At 46.1% G+C, this 9,593-nt stretch overlaps 1 protein-coding gene across 2 annotated transcripts in view; it reads left to right on the forward strand.

Annotated features, from left to right (window-relative positions):
- Positions 1 to 3,763: 3,763 nt before the first annotated feature.
- The window catches only part of MRPS5 (mitochondrial ribosomal protein S5), a 29,039-nt gene continuing 23,209 nt past the window's right edge, over positions 3,764 to 9,593 (forward strand). The window contains exons 1-2 of one of the 2 annotated variants that reach the window (XM_004369355.2): positions 3,764 to 3,913; positions 6,248 to 6,328. In XM_004369355.2, coding sequence (XP_004369412.1) covers positions 3,856 to 3,913; positions 6,248 to 6,328 — 139 coding nt within the window. In that variant the 5' untranslated portion in view covers positions 3,764 to 3,855. The remainder of the gene's footprint in view (positions 3,914 to 6,247; positions 6,329 to 9,593) is intronic. The other variant, XM_023734355.1, reaches the window with a different exon arrangement.

The following is a 9,593-nucleotide window of genomic DNA, read 5'->3' on the forward strand; positions in this document are numbered from 1 at the left end:
CTGGACAATGAATAAGGAAGACTGAAGAAGAATTGACACCTTTGAATGATGGTGATGGCGAAGAATACTGAATATCCCATGGGCTGCCAGAAGAACGAACATGTCTGTCTTGGAAGAAGTACAGCCAGAATGCTCCTTAGAAGTGAGGATGGTGAGACTTTGTCTCACTTACTTTGGACATGTTATCAGGAGGGACCAGTATCTGGAGAAGGACATCATGCTTGGTAGAGAGTCAGCGAAAAAGAGGAAGACCCTCAACGAGATGGACTGACACAGTGTTTGCAACAATGGGCTCAAAGATAGCAACGATCGTGAGCACGCACAGGACAGGACAGCGTTTCTTTCTGTTGTATATAGGGTTGCTATGAGTCAGAACGGACTCAATGGCACCTAACAACAACAAAAACAACAATTTGTTGTTAACAATATTTGATAAGGTTCCTTCCAATGAGATTCAATAGCAATTTTTCCTCTGATGTTTCTTCCAATAGACAAAATATCCTCATGGAAGATCATGAAGAGTTTGTTTACCAAGATGTTATGGGAAGGTGACCATAACCTGTTGGTGATGTTATTGTTGTTGTTGCTATTGGGCCTTGGTAGAATCTGAATACTTGACTATGGGCCAGAAAGTTACCATGTGACTTGAGTTGCCCATCATGAACTGGATGTTATCTGCTCTATGAAGCTATAAAGTTGGGGGTGCACAGCAGAACTCCATCATCAAATGGAAGTGGTATATATGAAACTGGGCTTGAGCAGGTACTGAAGGCACAAGTAAATTGTATGACTTCCTCCTGCCCATTGCCACTTTACCTGCAACACTACCTTCTCTCTCACCCTCCACCCACAGCATCTTAGAAAGTTCCCTCCCACCAAATGCCTGAAGAAGAAAAAATTCTGGACTTGGTTTAGAGATGGTTCTTCATGTTATGTCCACCTGAAAGTGGACAGCTGCAGTACTGTAGCCCCGCTCTGGGAAGGCTCTAAAGGATAGGAAAAACAAAACAAAACAAAATCAGTTGCCGTCAAGTCAATTCCGACTCATAGCGACCCTACAGGACAGAGTAGAACTGCCCCCATAGGGTTCCCAAGGAGTGACTGGTGGATTTGAACTGCTGACCTTTTGTTTAGTAGCCAAACTCTTAACCACTGTGCTATTAGGGCTCCAAAGCATAGTAGTGAAGTGAAATCCTCCCAGTGGGCAGAATGTCATTCATTTTACCCAGTCACAGGTACATATCTGTATCTTCTTCATGGGCTATAAGTAGTGGCTTGGCTGGGTGGTCAGCAACTTGAAGGAAACATGATCAAAAAATTGGTGACAAGGGGGTCTGAGGAAGAGGCATGTGGACAGATCCTTCTGGTTGGGCACAGAATGTGAGATAACTGTATCCCATGAGTGCTTACCAAAGTGTCACCTCAGTTGAGGATTTTAATGAGGTAGATAGAATGACCCATCCTGTGGATATCAGTCAGCCTCCTTCCCCAGCCAAATGGACTCATGAACAAAGTGGCAGGGGTAGAGGTTACGTATGAGCTCAACAACATGGATTTACACTCACCGAGGCCAATCTGGCTACAGCCACTGCTGAGTGCCCAGTCTTCCAGAATTAGAGACCAACACTGAGTCCCCCACATGGCACCACTTCCTGGGGGTCAGCCAGCTATATGGCTGCTGGTTGAGTACACTGGACCATTTCTATCATGGAAGGGGAAGCACTTTGTTCTTACTGGAATGGACACTTATTCTGGATATGAATCTGCCTTCCTTGCCCATAATGCTTCTGTCAAAACTATTCATGTACTTACAGAACGCCTTATTTGCCTTCATGGTATTCCATGCAGCATTGCTTGACTGAGGAACTCAGTTCGCAGCAAATGAAGTGTGGCAGTAAGTTCATGCTTCTGGATTCGCTGGTCTTATCGTGTTCCCCATCATCCTGAAGGAGATGGCTTGCCAAACTGTTGGGATGGCTTTTGAAGATTCCGTTATAGTACCAGTTAGGTGATGGTATCTTGTAGGCTGAGGCAATGCCCTCCAAGATGCAGTATATTCTCTAAGTCAGCATTCACTATATGGTGCTGTTTCTCCCATAGCCAGGATTCACAGCTACAGGAATCAAGGGGTGGAAATGGGAGTGGGGACTCCCACTATTTCCCCTAGTAATCCAGCAGAAACATTTCTGCTTCCTGTCCTTGTGACTTTAGGCTCATAGTGACCTTTTTGACCATCATGGCTAGCCCACACTCAAGAGAGGAGAAATAAATTCTACCTGTTGATGGGAGAAACGGCACACAAATATAGGGAGTGAAGAAACTGTTGGAGCCGTCTTTGCAGGCAGCCTGCCACAAATGAATTATTTAATTAGGCAGCAATTCTCCATCCCCAGCCAACCATTCTGTGAGTCTTACTACCCACTCCCTTACGGGGTCGCTCTAGGTCGGAATCGACTGGATGGCAACGGGTTAGCAGCACTGGGAGTAATCAATCCTTTTCGTTTTAATTTAGTAGATTTGATATGTAAAAAGTCCACCCAAAATGTGATGCATCATAAAGTATGGAGGGGTGAAATAGGTTGCGTACTTCAGCAGAGAAAAAAAGAAAAAGGAATAGAAGCAACTGTCAATGTTGATAGTCTCTGAATCCAGCTTGTCACTACTTTCCTGTATGCTTGAAAATTCTTATAATAAACTTAAAAATCAGAGGTCTGTCTGAGCAGGATTCCTAGACTCTTACAAGCCATCCCTGTCTTTCCCTTTATGGTGCAGGGGAAAGGGCACGGGTCACGTGGGCAGGCCCAGTTGGTATGAAGCCAAACCCAGGGTGAATATAAAACCATAACCCACGGCTGGGACCTGTGTGCGTCACTAAATGCTAGATATCAGACTGAACACATAAGTGCATATGAAATACAAGGACACTTACCAACAAAACAAAACCCAAACCCATTCGCCCGAGTTGACGGCCACCCCATGTGTTACAGACTAGAACTGCTCCATAGGGTTTTCATAGCTGTAATCTTTACAGAAGCAGATCACCAGGCCTGTCTTCCCAAGCGCTGCTGAGTGGTTTGAACCACCAATCTTTTCATTAGAAGCCAAGCACAAAGCATTAGCACTACCCAGGGACCACTAAGGAGACATGAGTGCTTCCTTAACGAATCTAATAAGCTTCAGAGCTTTACTGGCTTTGGATATGAACAGCTCTATTTTCCGTTCTAGAAGCCCTGGTGGCGCAGTGGTTGAGAGCTCGGAAAGGTTGGCAGTTGGAACTGAGCAGTGGCTCAGCGAGAGAAAAGAGCTGGTGATCTGCTTCCATAAAGATTTCAGCCTAGGAAACGCTATAGGGCAGTTCTGCTCTGTCCTATAGGGTCGCTACGAGTTGGAATCGACTGTATGGCATTGAGTTCTTTTATATTCCTTTCTGTGTTATTCACCTCTTAGATTGTTATTGCACTCAGACCCGCTCCGTGCTTGTCTGTACCTTGCACATCTGTGAGAAGTGTCCGCAGGGCCAGCTCCGACCACTACGCAGTCTCTGGCGGGAACAGTGCGAGCCAGCCCCGCCCACTCCGGCCACCAGCCTAAGCCCCGCCCACACCAGACCATCAGCCCAAGCCCCGCCCTCGGGTCCTACCGCGAGGACCCCTGCGGGGCTGTCCGCGGCTGCGCCGGACTCGTCCTACTCTGTGCCTGTCCGGACAATCCCCCATCTTGGCCTCCGCTGCAGCGAGACCCTCCGGCCTCGAGAACTCAGCCGCGGGTTGAAGCCCGCCATTTGACGAGGACCAGTCGCGGAAGGCAGAGGGGAAGGCTGCCCCGGGCGGAAGACCAGGGCTGTCCGGCTCCACCATGGCTGCCGCGGTCCGCGCCGCGCGCTGCCTTCCTGTTCTGTGCGGCTTGCCGGCCGGTGAGAGCTCGGGCCCTGGGGCGTCAGGGAGCATGAGGGGCCGGGCGGGGGATGGCGTCCGCGCGGGCGGGAGCGGGGCCTGCGGGCGGAGGGAAGCGAGGAGCCGCGGCCGCTGAGCCCGTCACGCCGGGCCCGGTCCGCCGCAGCGCGGTCGCTGTGTGACCTTGCGCGCCTCTGCGCCCTCTCTGGTCGCGGAACCCTGGCTGCAAGGCGAGGGCTGCTGGACGGCGCCCGCGCTCCTTCCAGTTCACTGACCGCTCGTGTGCTCCGGAGAGGAGCGGGCAAGTCGCCTGCATCGAGCTCCGGGCCAGCGCCCCTCACGGGTTTCTGTGGCCACGTCGTCGTGGCGTGAAGGCAGAGAGCCGACAGCGAAGCTCGAAAGAGAGGCTGTTCTCAGGCTTGAGTCGGACGGATCAGTCTCAGTCATTTTAGACTCCTGGCTGATCAGAGCCCCCATTGAAAGAAGGGATGATTCGAATATCACTGTTTTGCTGTGACTGTTCTTCCCCTCCCGCTTCCCCGTTGGTTGTTAGCAGCCCGAGGAAGCGCCACCTATTCCCGCAGCACAATGTCTACCCCCGAGACACGTCGTGATTGGCTTTACCTTCTCTGTTCCTCTAAATCTACAAGCTGGCATTCGAAATCCCAAAATCCAAAGAGCTGTGAAGACCGAAAAGTTAATTTTTTTGTAACTCATTTTGCTTCAGCATTTGACCAGAAATCGTTTGATGTGAACATCCTTTTCGTCTCTTTGTTGTAACCACCTCCTTCTCCTTTAAGGCCTTATTAAAATAGCGCCTAGCTTTTGCAGCTTTTCTTCATGACCTCTTAAGAGCAAGGGGCTCTCTCAAGCGCTTTATGCCGTTTTCCTCACTTCATCATTAAGCACACCTTTATGAGGTAGCCCCCCCACCTCTGCATCTTACAGATGAGGGAATAAAGGCCAATTGCTCAGGGTTAGATGGGGAGCATGTCAGGGCCAGAGCCTACTCTTTTTTTCTTGTTAACAATTTTCTGGTGTATGTCTTTTTTGGTAACAGCTTTATTGAGATATAAGTCACATACCACACCATTCACCAGTTTAAACGGTACAATTCAGTGGTTTTTAGTACATTCACAGACTTGTGCAATCATCACATTCTATTTTAGAGCATTTTCATCACCCCAAAAAGAAGCCTCATACTCTTTAACCCTTCAAGTCCCAGGCAGCCAGTAATCTACTTTCTATAGGTTCGTGCATATAAGTGGAATCATATAATATGTGGTCTCTTGTGACTAACTTCTGTCATTTAGTGAAATGTTTTCAAGGTTCAGTCATGTGGTAGCGTATATCAGTACTTCATTCCAAATCCAGGTTCACAAAGATTTGCCCCCATGTTGTCTTCAAAGGGTTATAGTCCTAGCTCTTACGTTTAGGTCTTTAATCCATATTGAGTTAATTTTTGTGTATGGTGTGAGGTAGGGGTCCACCTTCTTTCTTTTGCATGTGGATATCCAGTTGTCTCAGCACCATTTGTTGAAAAGACTATTCTTTCCCCATTGAATTGTCTAGGCACCCTTGTCCAAAATCAAGGGGCCGTAAAAGTGGGGTACAGAGCCTGTTTTAAGCACTGCACTGTAGTTACAGCCCAGCACTGCAGGAGCTCCAGAGGGAAGAAGGGAGCAGGGTGCCGAGGGAGCGCTGCAGAAATCAGGGAGGCTTCATCAGGGAGATGATGCTTCAGACAAATGAGGAGGACATATCAGAGACACGGAAGGTGTGAAGGAGCAGAGTGGTCAGCACCACTGCTCGGCCAGGGGGAGGGAGGATGAGGAGAGTGGTGGAGATTAAGGCTGATGTGGAATGCAGGGCCACAGAGCAGCCCTGTAGGCTGTGCTGAGGTGTTCTGACTTTGTGCCACAGGCAGTAGGGAGCCAAAGGATAGTGTATCAAGGCCGTGAGGTGACCAGACCTGTTTTTGAAAGGTCTGCCTGATGGCAGGTGGTGAATTAGAGGGGGAGGGACTGGAAGCAGCGAGACCCGCTACAAGGCCTTTGTTGTCATGAGACAAAGTGAGGATGAGGCCTGAATAAAGGTGAGGCAGTGAGACCAGAGGAGTGGGTGTGGCTGACAGGTGGGCTAAGTTTTGAGGAGAATGTACAGGCTTGGTGACTGGTTGGATGTGGGGGTGACAGGTTGGATGGAGAGGTGAAGGGAGAAGATGAAATGTGATGTCAGCTCGTTGAGCAAGTGGTCTTGAAGCCCAGAAATTATTCACTTGCCTTGGTTCTTTAAACATTAATATTCTTTGGGTACTCCTGTGTAAAATGTTCCTTTTTTTTTTTAATTTACAGGTCATTTATGGGCCAGGCAGCTTTTCCTAAACACTTTTCCAACAACTTCCATTTTGGCGTTCAAGACTGCCATCAGCAGCGGTGAGATTCATTAATGTATTACCTTTTCTCTGAAGATGTAATGTTAGCAGAGTTTATGTAGGTTCTAAAATGTAAGTAAAAGAGGCACAGTCTTTATAATGGAAATGTGTAAAATCTAAAGAGTATTTTTCAAAAGTTTTTGATAGCAGTTGTTCTAGCTCAAGACTTTAAAAAGTAATAGCTACCATTTGTTGAGTAAAGAACCCTGGTGGAGCAATGGTTAAGTGCTCAGCTGGTAACAGAAAGGTTGGTGGTTTGAATCTACCCAGTGGCTCCACGGGAGAAAGCCCTGGCAATCTGTTTCCATAAAGATTACTATAGCCAAGAAAACCCTGTGGGGCAGTTCTCCTCTGTCACGTGACTCGACGGCACCCAACAAGAACATTTACTGAGTAATTATTCTGTAGCATGCTTGTGATGGTGTCTTGGTTAACCCTCACCCCAGTTTTTATGAGGGAGTTATTATTCCCATTTTATAGATGATGAACTGAGTCTCTGAGAGGCGAAGTGACTTGCTCAAGATTACACAGCCAAGCAGTGGCAGGGCTGGGACCTCAGCTGTCTGGGTAGAAGGCCTTTGTTCCCACCACCAAGACAGCATGGGCCCCCCTCTTGAGTCAGTCCCCAGAAAGGAAAGAAGCCATCCCTTGCTGAACTTACGTTGTGTTTGTGGTCAGTTAAATCCTGCCTTTTCCACATGGACTGTTGTTAGGGCAAAATTGAAATCTCGTTGTGTCCTTGGGTTTCTGCAACTCTTTAAGTGCTGGGCGTTTTAGCCTTTTTCTCTTTCATCTTGTTAACCCCACTCATTGAGATGCTTTTACAGCTTGGTCCAGAGGGCCAGTAAAGGAGTCCTGCAGACCTGGGCCCTTTCCTTTATTTGCCTGTCTGTCTGTTGTCTGACTCATTCCTTAGTAAATCGTTTACCCTGGCCTTTTCCTGTGAGCCAGGCAGTGTCCTGGACCTGAGCTTCTGTGGAGGAAGGCAGACGGGGAGCCCTCTTGGCCGAGGGAGTAACCCTGCGATGGCCTGGGGCCGGGAAGAGCGTTGACTGTTGGAATCATGGAAAAATTCTCTGCTCCACCACTGCCTACCTTTGCAGCCGTGGGCAGTGTCACCCCTCTGAGCCTTGTTTTTCTCGTCTGTGAAATGAGGAGAGTAGTGCCTACTTTGAAGATTGCTGTATTATTTTCTAAAAATATTGTACTTGCAAAGAGTTCTAAAAAGTTTCTATCTGAAAGTTAATTCCCTTTCCATCTCCTTCCCTCCTTCCAGTGACACAGTTCTTTCAGCTCTTTCTTCTGGTTATAGTTCTAAATATATTGTACATACTGCAGTTTTATCTATTAACATGGTTGTGTTAATTCAATATTTAACTCCCAGCACCATCCCTGCTTTCTCCCCACATAGTTTTGATGGGATCTGTGGACAGTGTTTGCCTTATGAAGGTTATATATGTATTGTTCAGAGCTGAGCTCTGAAGACATAGTCTGGGATTACATTTCCTTTCTTCTACATTTTTCTTAGAATTAATAATTGCTTCAGTTTTTAAAAGTTACTTAGTTTTCTTAGTGCTCATCACTATAATTTCTAAATGCTGCAACGTATTGATCAGAAAGGTAGTGATACTTTTATTTTAATCTCTCAAACGAACCACCAGTCAACCAGTCTGATTTACCAGAAGAGATTCAGATTTAGAGGGAAGAAATTCTTCTTGGTGAAATTGTTGAACGCTGCAATGAGATTCAAAGGACGTTGTGAAACCTTTGAGGGCAGACTGTGTGATATCTTGTGGAAGTCCACACTGGGAGCTTCCTGGGCTTGGCCACCTTGGACTCAGTGTGATTGTTTCCCAAGTCCAAGATTAGCAAGAATTCAAAGAATCAGATCAAAATTGATTATTGATGGGTGGTAGTCTGTCACTGAGTTTCAGAATGTAATTTAGCATGAGCTGTTGCCACCTCCTTTTTTAAAGATCGCAACACAATTTAAGCAAAGTCAGTTGTAGCGACAGTATTAAGAAAAAAGATTATTTCCAAACTAAAGTCAGTCCCTTTCTACTTTAGACAGTTGGACCTTTTTAGGTCAAATACTTATGAACAGTATTTCAATTTTTTAAGAAAGATGAAAGAATTCCAAATTTCATGGTAATGTAGTGATTTTTATACTTCTTGAAGTATATCAAAGATTGCAGCATTAAATAGTGCAAGATTAAATTTATGCATGGTTGATATTTTTCTGAAAATTGAGGAGATTGCAAGAAAAGCTAAAATGTGTCCAGCATAATTGGATTAAGCCAGCATTTTCGACTTACTCTTTATTGAGTGAATGGGTAGGTCATAGTGCATGAGCAGGTCCACTGGGACCTCAGTGTGTCATCTGAGCCAGCTCCTGTCTCCATGCCTTCAACCATCTGATTCATCTGGGATTGGAACTGGTATTTAAGTCCCATCTACTAGTCTTGTAACTTTTGGCAAGTCCCTAACCTTACAGGCCTAAATTTCTTATTTTGTGAAATGAACAGGTTGGATTTAATGATGTTTGGTTATTAGTTAAAGGAGATTATTTCTTTACCTCATTTTTCCGTGTCTACATGCAGCTGATATACTTTTGTGTAGTAATCATTCAGTATTGATCTTTTTCCTCATGCTTAACCAGGTTCTTCCTGCCGTCTGAGACCATCTCTGGTGTTTGACCCTCTGCGGTGCTGAAGAAGCAGCTGTTCCCATCTTCATAGCTTCTCATAGACTTGAAAACGGCTGGTGTTACTTTTTGGCTTTTTGGTTTTTTTTTTTTTTTTCAACCTCAGTACCTTTAAATAAGTTTTTTTCTCTAAAGAGCTGTTTCATTCCCCTTCATTACTTCTCTTGTCACTAGATGATTGAAATACGCAGCTGGAGAGCATGTGCAGTGCTTTTGTATCAGCGTTCCTGTTTCCTCGAGTCCACTGCTGTCTTTCTCACAGGACACCGGAATCCGTGGGCCTGATAAAATGGGCGCCTCTAAGACAGGGCTGTTTTAAAACAATTTACAAGTGATACATGCGTATGATTAAAACTTTTTTCAGAAAATACGAAAAAGCAGATCTTTCATATCTAGCCTCAAATGCATCAGTTTTCTCCCCCAGAGACAACCATTGTTACCGGTGTCTTACACACAGTTTGGGAGACAGTCTGTAAAATATGCCCATACCCACTTTGTTTTTAAACATACAGGATTGGATGCTCTACCGCGCTCTTCTAACCAGACCACATCGGTGCATTGC

The sequence above is a fragment of the Trichechus manatus genome, unplaced genomic scaffold (genome assembly GCF_000243295.1).
Source record: "Trichechus manatus latirostris isolate Lorelei unplaced genomic scaffold, TriManLat1.0 scaffold00004, whole genome shotgun sequence".
Classification (NCBI taxonomy): domain Eukaryota; kingdom Metazoa; phylum Chordata; class Mammalia; order Sirenia; family Trichechidae; genus Trichechus; species Trichechus manatus.